The sequence below is a fragment of the Schistocerca nitens genome, chromosome 4 (assembly GCF_023898315.1).
Source record: "Schistocerca nitens isolate TAMUIC-IGC-003100 chromosome 4, iqSchNite1.1, whole genome shotgun sequence".
NCBI classification, from domain to species: domain Eukaryota; kingdom Metazoa; phylum Arthropoda; class Insecta; order Orthoptera; family Acrididae; genus Schistocerca; species Schistocerca nitens.
In genome coordinates, this window is record NC_064617.1 from 890934948 (window position 1) to 890958757 (window position 23810).

At 38.0% G+C, this 23810-nt stretch overlaps 1 protein-coding gene across 1 annotated transcript in view; it reads left to right on the forward strand.

Moving 5' to 3' along the window:
* LOC126253433 (regulator of MON1-CCZ1 complex-like) overlaps positions 1 to 23810 on the forward strand; it is a 107682-nt gene that overhangs the window by 72237 nt on the left and 11635 nt on the right. The window contains exon 13 of the mRNA XM_049954774.1: positions 14876 to 15015. Coding sequence (XP_049810731.1) covers positions 14876 to 15015 — 140 coding nt within the window. The remainder of the gene's footprint in view (positions 1 to 14875; positions 15016 to 23810) is intronic.

Below are 23810 nucleotides of genomic sequence, written 5' to 3' on the forward strand. Positions count from 1 at the left end.
CGGTGGGAATTTAAGGAGATGGGACCTGGATAAACTGAAAGAACCAGAGGTTGTACAGAGTTTCAGGGAGAGCATAAGGGAACAATTGACGGGAATGGGGGAAAGAAATACAGTAGAAGAAGAATGGGTAGCTTTGAGGGATGAAGTAGTGAAGGCAGCAGAGGATCAAGTAGGTAAAAAGACGAGGGCTAGTAGAAATCCTTGGGTAACAGAAGAAATATTGAATTTAATTGATGAAAGGAGAAAATATAAAAATGCAGTAAATGAAGCAGGCAAAAAGGAATACAAACGTCTCAAAAATGAGATCGACAGGAAGTGCAAAATGGCTAAGCAGGGATGGCTAGAGGACAAATGTAAGGATGTAGAGGCTTATCTCACTAGGGGTAAGATAGATACTGCCTACAGGAAAATTAAAGAGACCTTTGGAGATAAGAGAACCACTTGTATGAACATCAAGAGCTCAGATGGAAACCCAGTTCTAAGCAAAGAAGGGAAAGCAGAAAGGTGGAAGGAGTATATAGAGGGTCTATACAAGGGCGATGTACTTGAGGACAATATTATGGAAATGGAAGAGGATGTAGATGAAGACGAAATGGGAGATACGATACTGCGTGAAGAATTTGACAGAGCACTGAAAGACCTGAGTCGAAACAAGGCCCCCGGAGTAGACAACATTCCATTGGAACTACTGACGGCTTTGGGAGAGCCAGCCCTGACGAAACTGTACCATCTGGTAAGCAAGATGTATGAAACAGGCGAAATACCCTCAGACTTCAAGAAGAATATAATAATTCCAATTCCAAAGAAAGCAGGTGTTGACAGATGTGAGAATTACCGGACAATCAGTTTAATAAGCCACAGCTGCAAAATACTAACACGAATTCTTTACAGACGAATGGAAAAACTAGTAGAAGCCGACCTCGGGGAAGATCAGTTTGGATTCCGTAGAAATACTGGAACACGTGAGGCAATACTGACCTTACGACTTATCTTAGAAGAAAGATTAAGGAAAGGCAAACCTACGTTTCTAGCATTTGTAGACTTAGAGAAAGCTTTTGACAATGTTGACTGGAATACTCTCTTTCAAATTCTAAAGGTGGCAGGGGTAAAATACAGGGAGCGAAAGGCTATTTACAATTTGTACAGAAACCAGATGGCGGTTATAAGAGTCGAGGGGCATGAAAGGGAAGCAGTGGTTGGGAAGGGAGTAAGACAAGGTTGTAGCCTCTCCCCGATGTTATTCAATCTGTATATTGAGCAAGCAGTAAAGGAAACAAAAGAAAAATTCGGAGTAGGTATTAAAATCCATGGAGAAGAAATAAAAACTTTGAGGTTCGCCGATGACATTGTAATTCTGTCAGAGACAGCAAAGGACTTGGAAGAGCAGTTGAACGGAATGGACAGTGTCTTGAAAGGAGGGTATAAGATGAACATCAACAAAAGCAAAACGAGGATAATGGAATGTAGTCGAATTAAGTCGGGTGATGTTGAAGGTATTAGATTAGGAAATGAGACACTTAAAGTAGTAAAGGAGTTTTGCTATTTGGGGAGCAAAATAACTGATGATGGACGAAGTAGAGAGGATATAAAATGTAGACTGGCAATGGCAAGGAAAGCGTTTCTGAAGAAGAGAAATTTGTTAACATCGAGTATAGATTTAAGTGTCAGGAAGTCTTTTCTGAAAGTATTTGTATGGAGTGTAGCCATGTATGGAAGTGAAACATGGACGATAAATAGTTTGGACAAGAAGAGAATAGAAGCTTTCGAAATGTGGTGCTACAGAAGAATGCTGAAGATTAGATGGGTAGATCACATAACTAATGAGGAGGTACTGAATAGGATTGGGGAGAAGAGGAGTTTGTGGCACAACTTGACCAGAAGAAGGGATCGGTTGGTAGGACATGTTCTGAGGCATCAAGGGATCACCAATTTAGTATTGGAGGGCAGCGTGGAGGGTAAAAATCGTAGGGGGAGACCAAGAGATGCATACACTAAGCAGATTCAGAAGGATGTAGGTTGCAGTAGGTACTGGGAGATGAAGAAGCTTGTACAGGATAGAGTAGCATGGAGAGCTGCATCAAACCAGTCTCAGGACTGAAGACCACAACAACAACATTCCTCCATGTTAGCTGGCCCACCACAAATGAAGTTGGGTACTCCACTAGAAAAATAAATCTGAGATTATTTAAATTTCATTCTATTGTTTGTTGACTTTAACATAAATCAGACACCCACGTATTTTATTTACATTTATTAAAATTAATTAATTAATTTAATTAAATCTAGGGCATAATGGGTAGTCTCCCCAAGACCCATAAAATGTAAGCTTCTGTACCCATAAATGTCATGTTATAATTATTAAAAATATCCAGGCTATTCTGCCATGGTTGAATGGCATTTCTTGATGCTTTCTGCATTTTGTTTCCTTCTGTGGAGGATATTTTCAAGGAGGTTCAGTACATTAGTGGCTCACTCTTCACTGAAGTGGAAATTTCATAGAAAGATACATCCACAGAAGGTCAAGAAATCACACATTTCATCTTTCAAATTGAAAGCTGTAGCACAACATGCTTTGCAGTCAAAAAACCACAGGATTCAATTTGATTAGATGCAGGACCTGCCAGCCTAGTGCAGGCCTATGGTAGACTGTACAGTGAAAAAATGGGGATTGTCAAACAAGTCACTGGAAACAAGAAGACTCTCTATCTGTCAATGCAGTAAAGTGAAAATAAGCAAGCAGCAGTGATGTGAACATTTATTTTTGTTCTGTAACATAGTTTAGACATTTAAAGGTTTTCCTGTGACAGCACCACACTGTCTACATTTTCTGAACATCTCTCATAAGATCGTCTTAATGTGGATTTTTTTGTTTTGTTTCAAATGACCTCTTAACTTTGTCACACAAATGTGGAATAATAACTAAATACACTGAAAAGTGATAATAATAATTATTATTATTGTTATTATTATTATAACTACTCAGACAATGAACGCATATGATATGTTAAAATCACTGGAACAGAAACTTAGTGCTACGAGCAAAAGGCTAAAGTGATATAAAGAATTTTACTGACATCTAAGGAAATCAACCAGCAATATGAGCTTCCTGATCAACAAGAAATGGTACATACCTGGTCTTCCAAATGGACACAAGAAGTGAACTATGAGCCAAATAAAACCTGAATTAAAAATGAGAAAGAAAGAATAAAACATCTGCAAGAAATTGAAAGCCACACCGTCAGTAGTAAAGATGTCACTGTGGCAATAACATCAACATTAAACTGGAAAGCAACAAGCCCAGATAACATACCAAATTTGTAGCTTAAATTCAACTTGCACCTACTTCACTAAGCATTTCAGTATTATTGAACAACCCACTATTATACCAAAATAATACAACAGACTCCTCCAAATATGCAAAACACTGGACCAACATGCTTACACACAATGTGTGAAGTGTAAATGCATTTTTGTAAATGCATTTGAAAACTGCTTCCCCAAGAAAATAGTTAAATATACTCGTAAGAAACCTTGTAACAAACCATGGCTTACTAAGGGTATAAAAATATCTTGTAACCGGAAAAGGGAAATGTATCTGACAGCAAGAAAGAGTAGTGACCCAGAAACTATCAAAAATTATAAAAACTACTGTGTTATATTAAGAAAAGTTATTAAAAAATCCAGGAGTATGTGTATCATGTCTGAAATCAGCAACTCTGATAATAAAATTAAAACAATTTGGAATATTATTAAAAGAGAAACAGGTCAACCAAGAGCACAGGAAGACAGTATTACCATCAAATTGAATGAAAACTTTACGAACAAAAAGTCAGAAGTTGAAAATATTTTTAATAATCATTTTCTAAATGTTGTGGATATAGTAGGATCCAGGTGTTCATTAGAAGATGCTAGGCTGTTAATGGAAGAGGCCATACCTATGCAATTTGATACAATTGAAATCTCACCCACTTCTCCCTCTGAAATTAGAAAAATAATAAACTTGCTTAAAAGCAAAAACTCACATGGAATTGATGGCATTTCCAGCAAAATACTAAAAGTTTGTTCTCAACAGATAAGTAAGATTCTCAGCCACCTGTGTAATAGCTCTCTGGAACAGGGCATTTTCCCTGATAGACTGAAATATGCTATTGTTATACCTTTGCATAAAAAGGGGGATAGATCTGATGTCAACAATTACCGTCCAATCTCCCTTCTAACAGCTTTATCCAAAATTTTTGAGAAAGTAGCTTCACATATCTGTAAAAATGAAGTACTAACAAAATGTCAGTTTGGTTTCCAGAAAGATTTTCAACAGAAAATGCCATATATGCTTTCACCAGTCAAATTTTGAATGATCTGAATAACCGAACACCACCCATTGGGATTTTTTGTGATCTCTCAAAGGCTTTTGATTGTGTAAATCATGAAATTCTGCTAGACAAGCTCAAGTATTGTGGCATGAGTGGGACAGTGCACAAATGGTTTAATTCGTACCTAACTGGAAGAGTGCAGAAAGTAGAAATAAGTAGTTCTCGTAACATGCAAAGATCAGCACATTCCTCAAACTGGGGAACTATCAAGAATGGGGTTCCACAAGGGTCAGTCTTGGGTCCTTTGTTGTTCTTATTATATATTAATGACTTGCCATTCTATATTCATGAAGAGGCAAAGTTAGTTCTCTTTGCTGATGATACAAGTATAGTAATCACACCTGACAAACAAGAATTAACTGATGAAATTGTCAATAATGTCTTTCAGAAAATTACTAAGTGGTTCCTTGTAAACGGACTCTCACTGAATTTTGATAAGACACAGTACATACAGTTCCGTACAGTGAATGGTATGATGCCATTAATAAATATAGACCTTAATCAGAAGCATATGGCTAAGGTAGAATATTGCAAATTTTTAGGTGTGTCCATTGATGAGAGATTAAATTGGAAGAAACACATTGATGATCTGCTGAAACGTTTGAGTTCAGCTACTTATGCAATAAGGGTCATTGCAAATTTTGGTGATAAACATCTTAGTAAATTAGCTTACTACGCCTATTTTCACTCATTGCTTTCATATGGCATCATATTTTGGGGTAATTCATCACTGAGGAATAAAGTATTTATTGCACAAAAGCGTGTAATCAGAATAATAGCTGGAGTCCACACAAGATCATCCTGCAGACATTTATTTAAGGATCTAGGGATATTCACAGTAGCTTCTCAGTATATATACTCTCTTATGAAATTTGTTATTAACAACCAAACCCAGTTCAAAAGTAATAGCAGTGTGCATAACTACAATACTAGGAGAAAGGATGACCTTCACTATTCAAGATTAAATCTAACTTTGGCACAGAAAGGGGTGAATTATACTGGCACTAAAGTCTTTGGTCACTTACCAAATAGTATCAAAAGTCTGACAGATAACCAACAAGTATTTAAGAAGAAATTAAAAGAATTTCTGAATGACAACTCCTTCTACTCCATAGAGGAATTTTTGGATATAAATTAAGAAAAAAAAATATTAAAAAAAATTAAAAAAATAAAAATAAAAAATAAAGAAAAACAAAAAAACACAATAAAATAAAGTTGTTATATTAACTTAAGTATGTTGTTAAATTAACCTAATTATGTAATGTATTGGAAAATTCGACTCGTTCCACATCATTACGAAATATCGTATTCATGATCCATGGAACTAGTATTAATCTAATCTAATCTAATCTAATCTAATCTAATCTAATCTAATCACATCAAATGTAAAGAATTCGGCTCTGACATGAACTTTTGGGAACGGGCGCTGATAACCTCGCTGTTGTGTGCCCTAAAACACTAATAATAATAATAATCATCATCATCATCAAATGTAAAGAAAATGCCATATAGACACAAAGTACTGCCAAAAGAGCAGAAAAATTGTATGAAGAAATCTTTAGGTTGCAAAGAACTGCTTATTATAGTCTGCCATACTAGAGGAGGAAGCAGATTAAAACCATAATCACCCACATTGATTACAAAAAAGCCTTTGATTCCATTCCACATACCTGGATTATTTCAGTTCTGTTGATTTATGAGAAAAATGGTTGAGTCATCAGTACTGTTTCATTCATGATGATGAAGCATTGGAAGACACATTTACATCTGAAAGGCAACAACAAAATTATAACAGCAACAAATTAAATATTTTATGGGGACAGCTTCAGACTCTTATGGTTCTGTTTGGCCCTCAATCCTCGTCTACATATGAATGAATATTCTGCAAGCTACTGTACTGTCCATTGTGAGGATACATCATACCAATGTTATGGATTTTCTCGTATTCCATTCGCATGTCGAGAGAGGGGAAAAATATCTATCTAAATGCCTCTCATGATCCAGATGCAATACATATGTTGGCATCAGCATAATGATTGCATAATCCTCTTCAAATAGAGGTTCTCTAAATCATGAGAAATATGTTTCCTTTCTTACACAGAGTCCCACATAAGTTGCTTGAGCGTCTCTGTTATATTTCTATATGGGCTGTAATGACCTTTAATGATCTTAGCAGCATTTGTCTGTATTGATTTGAAGTCTGTTCTCATACCTGTTTGATAAGGTCTGAAAACACTGGAACAACATTCTAGGATTGGTTGCACTAGTCTCTTGTATGTGATTTCCTTTACAGCTGCACTGCACTGTCCCATAACCGAACTAAGAAATCTAAGTACTCCATTTGTCACCCTTAATACTAATTCTATGTGATCATCCCATTTCATATCGTTCGTTGTTGTTGTTGTTGTTGTTGTTGTTGTTGTGGTCTTCAGTCCTGAGACTGATTTGATGCAGCTCTCCATGCTACTCTATCCTGTGCAAGCTTCATCTCCCAGTACCTACCACAACCTACATCCTTCTGAATCTGCTTAGTGTATTCATCTCTTGGTCTCCCTCTACGATTTTTACCTTCCACGCTGCCCTCCAATACTAAATTGATGATCCCTTGATGCCTCAGAACATGTCCTACCAACCGATCCCTTCTTCTAGTCAAGTTGTGCCACAAACTTCTCTTCTCCTAAACCCTATTCAATACTTCCTCATTAGTTATGTGATCTACCCATTTTGTTATTACCCACAAATTCTTATATGATATATTATGCTACAGGTGTTCACTAATCTTGTAATCAGATACTGTTGTGTGTGTAATTAGATACTGTTTCTCTTTATGATAGGTACTATTTTACTTTTATCCACAGATAATTGGAGCTGCCATTCAGTAAACAAATTATAAATTTTGTCCAAGTCTTTCTGCAATCCCTTGTGATCACCGAACAACAATACTTTCCTGTACATAACTGCATCATCAGCAGTCAATCTTATAGTGCTGCTGAACCTATTTGATAAATCATTTGTATGTGTTGAAAACATTAGAGATCCTATTGCACTTCTTTGGGGCACACACAATGTTACATGTAGTTGATGATGTGGTACAGTGTTGACACAATCTATCTCTTCACCTGCATATGTTATTTACAGGATGCCAGAGTGAAGAAAGCAAGCTGTGTTTCACATAAGTGTTGTTTTCTGAATCAATGCTGATTCTTTGAGTGAATCTCATTTTCCTCCAAGAATGTCATGTGAGAGCTTACAATATGCTCTGGGATATTAGGACAGAGGGACATAGTGATATTGACTTATAAACCTGTGCATCCAGTCTATTACGTTTTCTGTAAACAGGAGTGAAGTGTGCGCTTTTCCAGTGACACAGGACTACTCACTGCATATAAGTGATTCTCAGTAATAAATAGGAACTATGAAACGGGCTAATTCTGTGGTATCTGCAAAGTAAAACCTAATTGGAATTCTGTCAGTGACTGGTGTGTTGTTTGCTTTGAGTAGTTTTCATTTTTTTCATATTGTTAGAATTCATTTATGTGTGTGTATGGTGGCCAGACATAGGTACAACAGTAGTCTCTTGCATGAATACATTTCAAAATGCAAAATTTAAAATTTCTGCTTTCTTCCTGCTGTCTCCAGTTTCGAAACCAGATGAATCCATGAGAGATTTAATGGAAGGTTTGGACCAATTCATTGACTTTACATATGACCAAAATTTTCTAGGACTTTCTGACAAAGCTTTTTCCACGATCTGACTGTAAAAATTATTGTGAGCTTCACGTACGGCTCCTTTTACAGATGCAGAAGTTGCTATTAACCTTTCTTTGTCAATGTCCCTTCAGTTTCTCTTGTAGACAGAGTGCACTAGATGCTGTTTTCACAACATTCTGTGAATTATAACGTTAAATCAGGGTGGATCTTTCTTTATCTTTTATTACTTAGCTTGGATCATACTTATTCATACCATGGTTTATAACATCTCTCAAATTGAATCACAGTTTTTCTGTATTTGGCAGATATGAACTAAATGTTAACAGTTCATCTTTTACATATGAGGCCTGTTCAAAAAATTCCAGAACACTCATAGTTTTGTGCCAGTTGTACATTTGAGAGAAATGTGGTTGGCGTCCCTGCATATGCCTGTGTTTAATGTGTAATTACTGGAAGTTTCACTGTTTTATGTGTGTTAGTTATACTTCAGTGTTGTATAAAGTAGAATATTTTGTCATATGTTTGTGAATTTTGAGATGCAGAGTTAGAGGAGCAATGTGCCTGCATTAAATTTTGTGTGGAACTCTTACAGAGAGACACCAAATGATGCAGGAAGCCTACTGTGACGAGTGCTTGAGCCGTACTCGGTGTTATGAATTGTTCACATGGTTTAAAAAAGGCCAGATGGAAGTTAAAGATGACCCGGTTTTGGGATACCCTTGGACATCTACCAATGATGCTCATGTCAGAAACATCAATGAAATTGTTTGTGCCAATCGAAGACTGACTGACTGAGAGATTGCAGGAGAATGCAGCATTTCAGTTGGATCATGTCATGAAATCCTGACACAGCATCTTGGAATGCAGTGTGTTGCTGCCAAGTTCGTCCCATGACTCGTGAGTCAAGACCAGAAGGACCTCTGCCTTGCATTCTGTGAAGAGCTTTTGGATTATGCAAATGAGAACGAAGTGTTCCTTAAGAGGATCGTAACTGGTGATGAGATGTGGGTCTGTGGTTATGATGTCGAGACCAAGGTTCAATCTTCACAGTGGGTCAGGAAAGGTTCTCAAAGACCAAAACAAGCTCATCAGGTCAAGTCAAATGTCAAAGGCATGCTGGTAGCTTTCTTTGACTTTCAAGGATTAGTTCATCAAGAATTCATGCCACTAGGACAAACTGTTACTCGATAGTACTATCAGCGTGTGTTGCGACATCTGCAAGAAAATGTAAGAAGGAAATGGTCTGAAATGTGGTGAGACAACTGATGGCTCTTGCATCACAATAATGCACCTGCACATTCATCACTGTCGGTGCATGACTATTGCACAAAAAATGAAATCACTGTTCTGCCTCATCCTCCATACTCTCCAGACAGGCCCCCTGCAGACTTTTTCTATTTCCAAACCCTGTTGAAAGGGCAAAGATTTGTAATGATAGATGGGATAAAAGAAAATTTGCAGACGGCACTTTGCGCGATCCAGGAAGAGGCTGCTTCTGGAAGTGGACACGGCATTGGAAGCGGTATATCAATTGTGGAGGAGAGTATTTCAAAGGAGAACATGCACAGTAAGTAAAAGGTAAGCATAGAAAAATTTTGTGGACAGCGTTCCAGAATTTTTTAAACAGACCTCGTAGGTTGATAATGACTCTTGACCAGTTTGACCAAACACTCATATTGTACTGGACTTCTTGATGATCTTTTTGCATATGATAACCATTGTTCCTGTAATAGCAACATGGTTACTAATCCTTTCTCATTAGTGACCCTGTTGAAAATATCAGGCCTGTTTGTAAGTAGGAAATCTTGAATATTTCTTCTGCATGTGGGGTTTTCAGACTTGTTTGAGGCAGTTGTTAGACAAAATTTTCAGTATTACTTTAAAAATGTTTATCCTGCCAGGTGATAATGTATGCATAGTTTTGCCAATTAATACTGGACAGATTAAAGTCACCAAGCTATGGGGTCTGAGATAATGAAACTATGAATGAACATAACATCTGTAAGTGTTTAGTTCTCCTTCAGAGAAGACAAGTGTTGCATAAAACTGTAAAGCAAACCATCATCAGTACATACATTAGCAGAGTTTCCTCAGTTTTGGAATCGAGACTCAGTGCCTCTGGAAAATCCAGGGTGGAATAATGACAGTATTATGAAAATGATAGACTGCTACAGATTGCTACTCACTAAATAGTGAAAAATGTTGATTCACAGACAGACACAACAAAAAGACGGTTAAACAAGTGAGCTTTTGGCCAAAAGGCCTTCTTCTGAATTAGACCCCCTCTCCTCTCCTCTCTCTCTCTCTCTCTCTCTCTCTCTCTCTCTCTCTCTCTCTCTGACTGGCCAGGGCAGCCAGATGCAGTGGTCATGGGCATGTTAGATGTTAGTTGTGTTTGCATGAATGTGTTTGTGTAAGTTGTTGTCTAATTCAGAAGAAGACATTTTGGCTGAAAGCTTCCTTGTTTAGCAGTCTTTTTGTTTCATCTGTCTGCGACTCAACACCTCCATTGTATGTTGGGTATCAATTTATTCTTTTCATAATATTGTCATCTCAGCACCATTAGTAAATATGCAGTTCTAGTGCCAACTTACACTTTAAGTTCCATTAACTGGACAAAACCAGCCTTGAAGAAATACAGAGGAAAACACAGGATATTTCATGTCATTTGGTATTTGTCACTCTGTTAAAAGGCTGACTTTCCTACATGAGAAAGGAAGGCAGGGAGCTTATAGATATTGAGCAGCTGCACAAAAAGCACAATGAAGAAGTGTTTTCACAACAGCAGCTTGTCAGTCTATGAAGCAGTAGTATCCACAGACATTAATTACACAAAAATAAATCTAGCAGAAACATGTGGCTGAGAAAAGAACTGCATGAGAAACACGTGAATGACCTCAGTCATGATAATGTCATTTTGTAAACACCAAACAAATAGTTCGTGCATGCAGGTTTGCATGCAAAAGCTGAGGGATTTCTGGCAGCAATACTAGGTAAGGTCATTGTAATGAAGAACTTCTAAAAGTCACTGAAGTAATCCACCAGAAGTTGGGACAGAATTACCTGTTAATGAAAGACTTCCTTCCCTACCACAGATGTGATCCTCTCACTGTTGTAGAAAATGAAAAATTCAAAATTTACTGGATCTGGAACATAATCACAGATAAAACAATTCATTATAATCAAGCTGACTTCATGCTTATCAGTGAAGCAGAGTAAGTCTCTTCCTCATAGACATCTCTGTTCCCATAATTTGCAATGAGAAGATGGTCAGATACGTAAAGCTAGCAGACATAAAAGCTGTGTGGAAACAGAAGTCTGTACACATCACCCCTGCAGTAATACCAGCTACTGGCAGAGCCTACAGGATCTAAAATTTCATCCTCCACTCTGTTTTTATTTATGTATTTATTTGTCCACAGATAATATGATGATGATAAAGGATTTGTCATAGTGCTAAGGAAGTAAATAGCTCAAATATGCAGACACATTTAATATATGACAATAGAACAGGTGGTTGACTGTGGCCTTGCTGAAGGAACCATCCTGGCATTCACCTGACATAATTAAGGAAAACTGCAGAAAACCTAAACCAGCAACATCAGACAGACAAAGCTCCATCCTTCCAAATATGAAGTCAGTGTAATAACAACTGCATTCAGTTGATCTCAATATCTCAATACTATAGTTTGTGCTAGATAACTTATACTACAATAAAAATAGTTTTGCACTGTTGGCAACTGCAGAGAGCAGTTTTACAGAATACCTGCAGAATAGTATGTTGGTTTGTGGAGAATACAGCTAACTAGGAGAAAACTTGTTATTTGGGCCAATATTATATCAATATCATGTATAAATGAACAACTTTAGGAAAAGGGTAGATTGCTGCTCAACGTAAAGATGGCACTTGAGTTGCAGACAGGTACAACGAAAAGATAGACACACAAACAAACACAAATATACACACAAAATTCAAGCTTTCGCAACAAACTGTTGCCTCATCAGGAAAGAGGGAAGGAGAGGGAAAGACGAAAGGATGTGGGTTTAAAGGAGAGGGTAAGGAGTCATTCCAATCCCGGGAGCGGAAAGACTCCTTACCCTCTCCTTTAAACCCACATCCTTTCGTCTTTCCCTCTCCTTCCCTCTTTCCTGATGAGGCAACAGTTTGTTGCGAAAGCTTGAATTTTGTGTGTATATTTGTGTTTGTTTGTGTGTCTATCGACCTGCCAGCGCTTTTGTTTGGTAAGTCTCATCATCTTTCTTTTTAGATATATTTTTTCCACGTGGAATGTTTCCCTCTGTTATATATATATATATATATATATATATATATATATATATATATATATATAAAAAGAAAGTGATGAGACTTACCAAACAAAAGCGCTGGCAGGTCGATAGACACACAAACAAACACAAACATGCACACAAAATTCTAGCTTTCGCAACAAACGGTTGCTTCGTCAGGAAAGAGGGAAGGAGAGGGAAAGATGAAAGGAAGTGGGTTTTAAGGGAGAGGGTAAGGAGTCATTCCAATCCCGGGAGCGGAAAGACTTACCTTAGGGGGAAAAAAGGACGGGTATACACTCGCACACACACACATATCCATCCGCATATACACAGACAAATGTCTGCTTGTGTCTGTGTATATGCGGATGGATATGTGTGTGTGTGCGAGTGTATACCCGTCCTTTTTTCCCCCTAAGGTAAGTCTTTCCGCTCCCGGGATTGGAATGACTCCTTACCCTCTCCCTTAAAACCCACTTCCTTTCATCTTTCCCTCTCCTTCCCTCTTTCCTGACGAAGCAACCGTTTGTTGCGAAAGCTAGAATTTTGTGTGCATGTTTGTGTTTATGTTTGTGTTTGTTTGTGTGTCTATCGACCTGCCAGCGCTTTTGTTTGGTAAGTCTCATCACTTTCTTTCTTTTTAGATATATTTTTTCCACGTGGAATGTTTCCCTCTGTTATATATATATATATATGTGTGTGTGTGTGTGTGTGTGTGTGTGTGTGTGTGTTTGTTTCATCTATAAATAAGGTAGCTAATAAATAACAATCTAAATTGGTGTTAAACATTTAAGCTGACATTTGCATGTAGTAGGTATGTGACCCAACATATGAATGATCCACTATGCATCAAATAAAAGTCTGAGATAGCAAATGGAAAGAGAGGAATTATGCCTAGGCTAAGAAGGTTGCAAGAAAATTCTCACAGAATGCAGAAGATATTGATACTGCAAAGTAACAACAAAATGGGAACTCAAAAATAAGCTGAAACAAACCTTGGCACAGAAATATGTGTATGATCAGCATTAGTCTGCGTTTGTGGCTGGTCTCTGGCTTAAAAGGCCAAAAATAAGAGTGGAGTCAGAAGCTATATTAGTTGCTGGACAATATCACATCTTGCGCTTGAAGAACTGCAGAAAAGTTGTAATGAAAAAAACTTAGGACATACCCGGACAACAGCCCAAGTAATATCTGTCTGCTCTATCTTGGAGAAATATCAATACTTATTGGAAACTCGAGTACCAGATATCTCCCACAGATATCTCCTGAAACAGTCTTGACAATTGGTTGAAACATTATCACGTATGATCAGCAAATACATACTGACCTAATGTAGCAATCTAGGCATCATTGTGTGTGTATGTCAGCCAAATAAAACACTACATCTCTTAACATCTCAATCATGTGTGGTAAGAATATTAATGATAATTTGACTTGCATGAAATTTATCTGAACATTGAGGTCAGTCAAATGTGAAGTGTTAAAACTTGTCATCCCCTTTACCGCTGGTGCCGTGGGACCACGTAACTTGCAGAGTGCTCAGTCCAGAATCTCTGACCGAGCGGGGTGGTTTAGTGGTTAGCACACTGGACTCGCATTCGGGAGGACGACGGTTCAATCCCGGGTCCGGCCATCCTGATTTAGGTTTTCCGTGATTTCCCTCAATAGCTCCAGGCAAATGCCGGGATGGTTCCTTTGAAAGGGCATGGCCAACTTCCTTCCCTGTCCTTCCCTAATCCGATGAGACCGATGACCTCGCTGTCTGGTCTCCTCCCCAACAACCACCCAACCCCAGAATCTCTGGATGAAATACGAGATACAGTAGTTTGGAGCTACCTATACCTCCCGTGATGTATTATAAAATCACTTAAGTCACCAGGCCTACAGATGAGGAACCTGGACGTAACCTGCAGCAAACTTGAAAATATCTGACATGCAATCTCTGTTGTGAAAAGGATGATGATGATGATGATGATGATGGAATAATAATAATGAATAATTTTCTTCTTCTTGTTCTTCTTCTGCCTTTTCCCATGGCTTATGGGGTTGGCATATTACTTTGGTTTTGGCAAGGTTGGTTCTAGTTGTGGCTGGATGCCCTTCCTGACAATGCCACTTTTACCTCAGGATATAATTTTATGTACCCCATACTTGTGTGTCTAGAGTATATCTCATGTTCTTCAAGTGTGAGAACATTTTCTTAATTTTTTGTTGTGGGTACCTGATGCAGAATTTTGGTACCAACCCAGTATTTACCTTGTTGGATGTGAGAAACTGCCTAAAAACCACTTCCAGGCTGGCTGGCACACCAACACCCATTGTTAACCCGTTGAGTGTATTCTCTCTAGGGCTGGCGCACGTCCGGGTCCCAGAAGCGGGTGCTTAATAACAATAAATAACTTGTCTGTAAATGTAGCATGTTGTGTTTTCACTTTGCATATTCCAGAAATTTGTTTACTTTATCATGTCCTTTGCTTTTTTGTTATAATTACTTCACTTTCCTATAGGCATGCCTCTTGCTGTCACTGGAAAACCTATACCCAGCTGCTCATCAACTAGCACTGGATATGCTGAAGCGTCTTTCAACAGCCAATGAAGAAATAATTGAGGTTCTTCTCTCAAAGCAGCAGATATTGTCAGCACTGAGGTATGCATTAACATGAATAACTAAAATTAAATTCGCACAGCTACAACTTAATAAGCGATTGAAGATACAGTGTCTTAAAAAAAAAAAAGTAGAAATTGTATGAGTATTGTTTAACAGAGAGAATATCTTATATGCATGTGCTGCAACTACAACTGAAAGCAAATATATAAATTGTTGATCATTCCAAAACATATTGCTGCAGAAGGTTGAAATGATGGGGGCTGTGGTAAACGTTTCTGTGAGGTCTGTTAAAGGTTTTAAATAGTTTTGATCACATTACTTACTATTAGTTTGAGTATACTGTTAGTAGTAAGCACATGTTTACTGTTGTAAGTGGAATAGTGAATCACTAAAAAAAAAAAAAAAACAAACAAAAAAAAAAGATGGATATCATAAAAAATAGAAAAATGTGCACATATATTTCAAAATAGGGTGCTGCTAACTTTCCCTCTTCAAACTTCAGTGGCCTTGAACACGTCTTACTTAATAGCCACACAAAAGTGGTGTTCCTTGTTCGAAGAGGGTATGCTAAATGGTGACCTTGACAGAAAGTCTTCACTTGAGATGCCAAGGATAGGTCAACAGCCAGTTCTCCTTGTAATACCCTTCATGCTGTGACCCTATTACCAGTGAACCTAGATATTTAAAATTATGTTACTATTCGTAACATCACTTCCCAAGCAAAATACATTGAAAGTTCCCAGTCAGCCATTCGTCAACCCATCTGATGTGAAAGTAGAAGACAGCAAAAAAGAAAGCTGAAGTTTTCAATGTCACATTTATCACACAGGAAGATCATGTTTACCACACAAACTCTCAAAGGATGACATAGGAATAAACATCCCTGGTGTTGAAAGGCAGTTGAAACAGTTGAATAAATGCTTCATGGAGTTCTTGCCATGCCAGATTTGTTAATCTTGAGTTTTCAGTGACTCATCGTTGTCAGGAGATATCTCCTGTATCGAAAGCTGGACACTGACAAGTCTGACATGTCAGACCTCCATTAAAGATTTATTCAAGAATGTCGCCATCAACAGCTATGTCTGAAAATTGAAACAGGTGATTGAGAACCAACAAGGAGCCAGGTCTTGGAACCCAATTCAGTTTTTCAATTTACCTTGTGGCATTGGCTCTTTCTTAGTTTAAATTTATTATGTATCTCTAACATAATGAACAGTTATCAGTAAAGTGGAGAAAAAGGCAAATTACTCCCATGTAGCAGAGGGGCAAATGAATGGATGAACAAAATGGTAGACTAGTGTCTTCAATGTTGGTGTGTTGGAGGATACTGCAGCGTATACTATAAATTTTCGTAGAGAGGGAAATATTTCTGTCTGCAAATGAACATGGATTTAAAAAGCCTCATTCATGCAAAACATGACTCACTTTTTTCACATCTAATAACAGGAAGATTCCATATCCGAAGATTTCCAAGAGTTTTTGACACTGTACCACATTGCAGACTATTAACAAAAGCCGGGGCGTACCGAATAGAACATTTTGTTTTGGCAAAAATCAACAGTATATGTGAATTTTTTAAAAAAATGTGCAACACTATGCAACCATTTTCAGTTTCAAACCATTATTATCGCAGCTATGAAAAATACAAAAATAGATCAGATGGGGCAATGAAAATAGAAGAGGAAATCCACAGACAAAGTAGTAACAACAAATACATGCGAAAAATGTTACAGATGTACCATGGGCCATACAGGTCTTGAGGTAAACTTAATGAGAAATACATGAATTGCCATTTAGATGTATAGACATTAGAGAAATTGGTTGTGACAAATGTAACTACACATAAATTAACGTGAGGACTGAGTGGAACAGCGACAGCAAGCGATGTATAAGCAGAAAGCAGAACAAGTAAAGGACCTTCAGAGTTAAAGAAGAATAACATGCAAAATCAAAGGATGTTGTTGTTAAACAATTAAGTGATTTTCAAATCACACTATCTACCTAAGTACAGTTCTAATAGTAATTAATGTTTCACAATGATAAGAACAAAATAAAATGTAAAATTACAAATAAGTAAGATTTAAAGAAACCTAACCACATGTGGAAAAATGAAATAATGTTGTTACATAGATTCAGAATGGTCATAAAAAAACAGTAGGAAGATTACATACTTTTGGCATCACTTGGGAACATACAGAATAAATACAGAGCATGTAGATCAGGGCCTAACAACTGGCCGGTTTTGAGCGCGAGTACTCGTGTCTGCTCAGGCATGTGCTCGCGAGCTGGTGCACAGTCGCGGAGTAGGGAAGGAGGGGAGGGAGGGGAAATGCGCGCGCACGTTTGAATAGGGCCGCAGCATGCCTATTGAATTCGCACCGACTGTGTAACGTTTAAAAGTACTACGATCAGCTCTAACAGTCACTTCGCTGGTTAAGAATCATGTCAAGTCGCCGTTGTGTAACCCCAACCATGCTTTCACAGTTCAACCCCCATTGGGAGGAATTGTATCTGTTTACAGAAAAAGATGGAGTTGCAAAATGTTTAGTATGTCACAAAACGCTGAATTCTTTTAGGAAATTTAATTTGCAGCAACATTATATCTCGTACCATGCGAAAGACTACGGAAGTGGAAAATGTGATGGACCAGATCGTGCACAGGAAGTTATTAAACTTAAAAGGAAGCTATCCGAAGAAGATCTGGACGACGAAGAAAAATCAACTAAGGCAGCTCTCAGAGTGAGTTACAAAATTGCTTTGCTTTTAGCAAAATCCCTGCGCCCCTTCACTGATGGCGATTTAATAAAAGAATGTTTGGTAACTGCAGCGGAACATTTGTGTCCATCTCAAGTTGAACAGTTTCTGATTGTGCCATTATCTAACATGACCATTATGCGTCGCATACAGGACATGGCAGACGACGTCCAGAGCCAGCTTGCAAATATCTGTAAAGATTTTATGGCGTATTCTCTAGCTCTGGACGAAAGTGTTGATATCACTGGAACAGACAGCTTGCCATATTTATTAGAGGTGTTAATAGAGATCTTCAGGTGAGGGAGGAGCTCCTCGATGTAGTAGCCATGAAGAACACTGCAACTGGAGGTGATATTTTAAGTAGTGTTGAAAATATAGGATTGTCGTGGAATTCTTTAGTTTCAGTGTCTACAGACGGTGAACCAGCGATGACAGGGAAAAAATCAGGTTTCGTTGCGGTGTTGAAGGAGAAAATGCAAAAACTAGCCGTGCCGAATGAAATAAGGGGCGTTCACTGTGTGATCCATCAGGAAAACTTATGTGCAAAGAGTATCACTCTAAAAAATGTGATGAGTGTTGTTCGTACAACCAATTATATAAGGAGGCATGGGCTACAACACAGACAATTTAAAAGCTTTCTTGAGGATGTAGAAAACCAGTATGGTAGCCTGCCTTATTACAGCGAGGTCCGCTGGCTTAGTCGTGGCGAATTATTAAATAGATTTTTTTGCCTATTAGATAAGATAAATATGTTCATAGAAATAAATAACATGTGTGATCCTGAATTGAAAGAGCCTTCATGGAAATGTGATCTTGCGTTCTTAGCAGATTTAACTAGCCATCTGAATGCTTTGAACATTTCACTACAAGGTAAAGATCTGCTAATTACACATTTCATAGATCGAATACGAGCTTTTAAAATGAAATTGACACTTTGGGTGAGTCAGCTGGAAACAGGAAATCTAGCTCATTTTCCTAAATTACCATCCATGCAAGATGTTCACAAAAACTGTGAACATTCACATAGTTTAGTTGCCCTTAAGGAAGAATTTGCTCAATGCTTTCAAGATCTGACAGCACTAGACAGTGATTTTGATCTGTTCTCCTCTCCATATTCAGCAAATATTGAAGAGATTCGTCCTGAGCTGCAACTAGAAATTATTGACCTGCAGTGTGACAGAGAATACAAATTTCAGAACAAGAAAAACGTTTTGGAATTCTACAGACACTTCCCTCAGCATAGATTTCCTCTTTTCCCAAACTGGCGGCTGCAATAATATCAATGTTCGGTTCCACGTATGTTTGTGAACAACTGTTCCCTGCAATGAAATGTAACAAGACGCGCCTGAGAAACGCATTTTCTGATCGAAATTTAAATTGCACGCTGCGCCTACAATGCACAAGAACAATCACTCCGAACATAAATACAATTGTAAAGGGCAAAAAGTACAAGATAACTGAGAATCCCACACTTCAGTGACACCTTTTATTGTGTAACAGTTCACAAATTAATACGAATGTAGAGGCATACACTAAGCTAATAAAATTATCTGGCACGTGTACATTCTCCTTTATTTGTTTCATTTGTCGCAGTAATAATTCGTGAGTGATATCCCTGCAGGTGGCCGCGGATTTACATTGACTGGCGGCAGCTGTTGTGTGCCTCACATGACTCTCCCCACTCTCCGCTCTGGTCCGGTAGTGGGGGTAGCGTGCTTGCGCTGCTCCGTGCTCGCGCCTTGCTGCTCACAGCTTGCTCCGCGAGCACGTATGTTGTGAAGCCCTGATGTAGATGAAGTGCACCTAAATTGTATGAATACAGCAGAACGCTAAATAATCTGAGAACACCATCTAACAGAAATCTGACAATGAATGAGATAAGAACGTAAACCTGTAACAAGTTGGTTAGAAAAATAATACTTCAGACAGAAAAAAAAAAAAAACAGGAATAAAATCTAGCTAGGAATTTTCTGAAGAACATACTTGGAACGTAGACCTAAAATCATTGGACTCTGAAGGTCCTTGACTTGAAATTGGAGTTAGGAAGTATAGAAGACAGAACTTCGTCACTTTTAAGAGACACACATCGTTGGAAGTGCAGGTGTGATAGTGCCACTGCTCTTCACAATACAGGGTGTATCAAAAAGAATCATCTGATTTGGCACTTCTATATTTCTGAAACTAGGAAACCTATACAATGAATTTTGTTTTCTGATGAATGGGAAACTCAATTTTTTTTTTTTTTTTTTTTTTTTTTTTTTTTTTTTTTTTTTTCCATAGGTGTTTAATAGGCCCCACTTGAGATGTATGGCATATATTGATGCGGTATTCAGATTGTTCCCACACTGCAGTGAGCATGTCTTGAGTTGCAGCTTCCACAGCTGCTGTTACGTGATGTCTCAGTTCATTCATTGGCATTGGTAACTGAGGCACATAAACAGAGTTTTTTTTATGAACTCCTACAAGAAATACAGTCAGGTCCAGTGACGTCGGAGGCCAGTAATGTAAGGCTGAATCATTTGGTCCTGTACATCTGCATTTGGTTCAGTATATCTGATCCATCATTCAGTAATCCTTTAATTTAAAAATTCCCACCCTTCCAGATGCCGTGTGGCGCTGCCCCAGCCTGTTGGTAAATGAAGTTGTTGGAATCAGTCTCCAGTTGTGGGGAAAGAAGGTTCTCAAGCATATAAAGTTCTTGGTGATGAAAAATGTACCATACACCCTTTCCCACGAAACTGCACAAACACATTAAATTTTGGAGAGTCCCTCTCATGTTGTACAACTTCATGTGGTTGTTCCGTGCCCCATATTCACATATTACAACTGTTCACCTTTCCATTTAAATGGAATGTTGCCTTGGCACTGAATAGTAAGTGTGGAAGAAAAATGTCATCCTCCATCTTGCAAAGAACAGAATTATAGAACTCCACAAGTTGTTATTTTTCACCTTCACAAAGAGTTTACAGTAGCTGAATCTTATATGGTCTCATGTGTAAACATCGACAGAACACATGCCAGATGGACATCGGGGGCAAGTTGAGCTGTCAAGCTGCATGGCGAATGGATTTCTACGGACTGCTTGTGCAACTATGGCGGATGTGTTCATGCCAGACGCACATGGATGGCCTGGTGATTTGCCTTTACACAAACAACCTGTTTCTCAGAGTTGTTTATGCCATCATCCAATGCTCTGTGCTGTAGGGGGGTATCCACACCATACCTAGTATGAAAGGCATGCTGAACAGTTATTACTGACCTGCACTGTGCAAAACATAGAGCACAAAATTCTTACTGTTGTCCTGTCACCATTTTTACTAGCTCTGGAGCGGGCACACACTGCTGCTACCTAGTGGAACCATGTAAAACTCAAGTGTTTGCTCTTTCCAACAGTACATTGTTCATGCATATATCTCAAATAACATAACCATTATGATTTTTTAAAATCTGATGCTTCTTTTTGATGCACCCTGTATATGTATGTGGTCTGGCTGCTAAAGTCTGTAGCCCCTTGAGGCTTTAATTGAAACAACAGTCGAGATCACAATAACATTTGTTTATAATGATTGGTTTTGGCTTATGTTAAAGCCATCCTCAGATATTTTGGGCCCCTATGGCTGGTGCTGGCAGCTGATTGGTTCTTCGCGTGATACAACGATCATACAGTCAACAATCATGGTATCGTGTGAAGAACCAAGGAGCCACCAGCACCAACCACAGGGAGCCAAAACATTTGATGATGGCCTTAATATAAGCTGAAACTGGTCATAATAAACAAATGTTATTGCTATCTTGACTGTTGTTTCCATCAAAGTTAGCACCAGATCATTGCACTCCACAGACAATGTCTAAATCCTTGAGACTTTTTGTAGATGACACACTTGTTTACAGAAACGCAACAGTCTTAGAAACTTGTTATGAAATTTAGGCTTAAACATAAATAAATTCAATGTTATTCATATAAATAGACACAAAGAGATACTATACTACCTAAAATAGATAGTTTGGAATCCCACTCATGATGGAAATATATTAGATCTAATGGCAACAAATAGACCTGACCTCTTTGAGGATGTCCGTTGTGAAACTGGTATCAGTGACAATGTTGTGGTTGTGGTAACAATGATTAACAAAGTAAAAAGGCCAATTACAAAAAGTAGAAAGGTATATATTTTCAGTATACTAGATAAAAAAAGAAGTGGAGTCACAGCTCGACTAGAAACTTGAAAATTTCAGCACAGAACAGGAGCATGTAGAAGAACTATGGATAAACTTTAAAATAACAGTTGACCATGCACTGGACAGATGTGTACCCAGTAGGACAGTTCATAATGGGAGAGATCATCCATGGTATGCAGTCACTGTGAAGAAACTCCTAAAGAAACAGACTACAGTATAATAGGTGTAAAACAAACCATAGGGCTATAGATAGAAAAATGCAGAATGAAATGTGTTTGGCCATCAAGAGAGCAATATGTGAAGCCTTTAGTGACTGTCACCAGCATATTGTCAAATGACGTTGCACAAAATCCAAAGAAATTCTGGTTGTATGTAAAGGCTGTTAGTGGCAGCAAAATTAGTGTCCAGTCACTGGCGAGTAAAACTGAAACTGAAGGTAGCAAAGCAAAAGCTGAAATGCTTAAATCCATTTTCAAATGTTCCTTTACAAAGGAAAACACAGGAGAAATACCCCAGTTTAATTCTTGTACTGCTGAAAAGATGAGTGAAGTAAATATTAGTGTCAGTGGTGTTGAGAAACAGCTGAACTCATTAAAATGGAACAAAGCTTCAGTGCTCAATGGAATTTATATCATATTGTATACTGACTTTGGAGCAGAGTTAGCTCCTCTTCTAACTATGATCTATCGTAGATCCCTCGAATAAAAAAACTTTGCTGAGCAGTTGTAAGAAAGCACAGGTCACACTCATTTACAAGAAGGGTAATAGAAGTCATACACAAAACTACTGTACAATATCCTTGACATCGATTCTTTGTAGAATCTTAAAACATATTCTAAGCTCAAATATAATGAGGTATCTCAAACAGAATGGCCTGCTCCATGCGAACCAGCAGGGATTCTGAAAATACCCATCATGTGAAACCCAACTTACACTTTTCTCACATGATGTATTGAAAGCTTTGGATCAAGGCAGTCAGGTAGATGCAGTACATCTTGATTTCCAAAAAGCATTTTACTCAGTACCACACCTATGCTTATTGTCAGAAATATGAACATATGGGGTAGCAAGTGAAATTTGTGACTGGATTGTGGATTTTTTTGTCAGGGAGGACACAGCATGTTATCTTGGATGGCGAGTCATCATCGGATGTAGAGATAACTTTGGGTGTGCCCCAGGGAAGTGTATTGGACCTTTGCTATTCATGTAGTTTATTAATGCCCATGCAGACCATATTAATAGTAAACTCAGACATTTTGCAGATGATGCTGTTATCTATAATGAATACAATAATAGTAGTACAATTCGTCTTGTTCATGCAGGGATTGTGAGAACAAGATTAGATTAATTACTATACACAAAGAGACATTGAAACAGTCATTTCTCCTGTGCTCTATACATGAATGGAATGGGTAGAAACCCTAATAACTGTTACAGTAGGGTGTACCTCCTGCCATGTACTTCACAGTGGCTTGCAGAGTATAGATGTAGATATCATTTGACTGAAAGAAACTGCATAAACATTCAGTCAGATCTTCATAAGATATCAAAGTGGTGCAAGGATTGGCAGCTTGCTTTAAATATTCAGAAATGTAAAATTGTGCACTTTACAAAGTGAAAATGCCTATAGTATCAGTGAGACGCTACTGGACCTGTGTGTAACACTTTGTAAGGATATGAAATGCATAAAGCAGACTTAGGTTTATTGGCAGAATATGGGGAAGTGCAATCAATCTACAAAGGAGATTGCTTACAAATGTCTCTTGCAACTGGTTCTAGAATATTGTTCAAGTGTGTATAGAACCAGTACCAAAAAAGGACTAACAGGGAAAAGTGAACATACACACAGAAAGACAGCACAAATGGTCACAGGTTTGTTTGATCTATGGGAAAGTGTCACA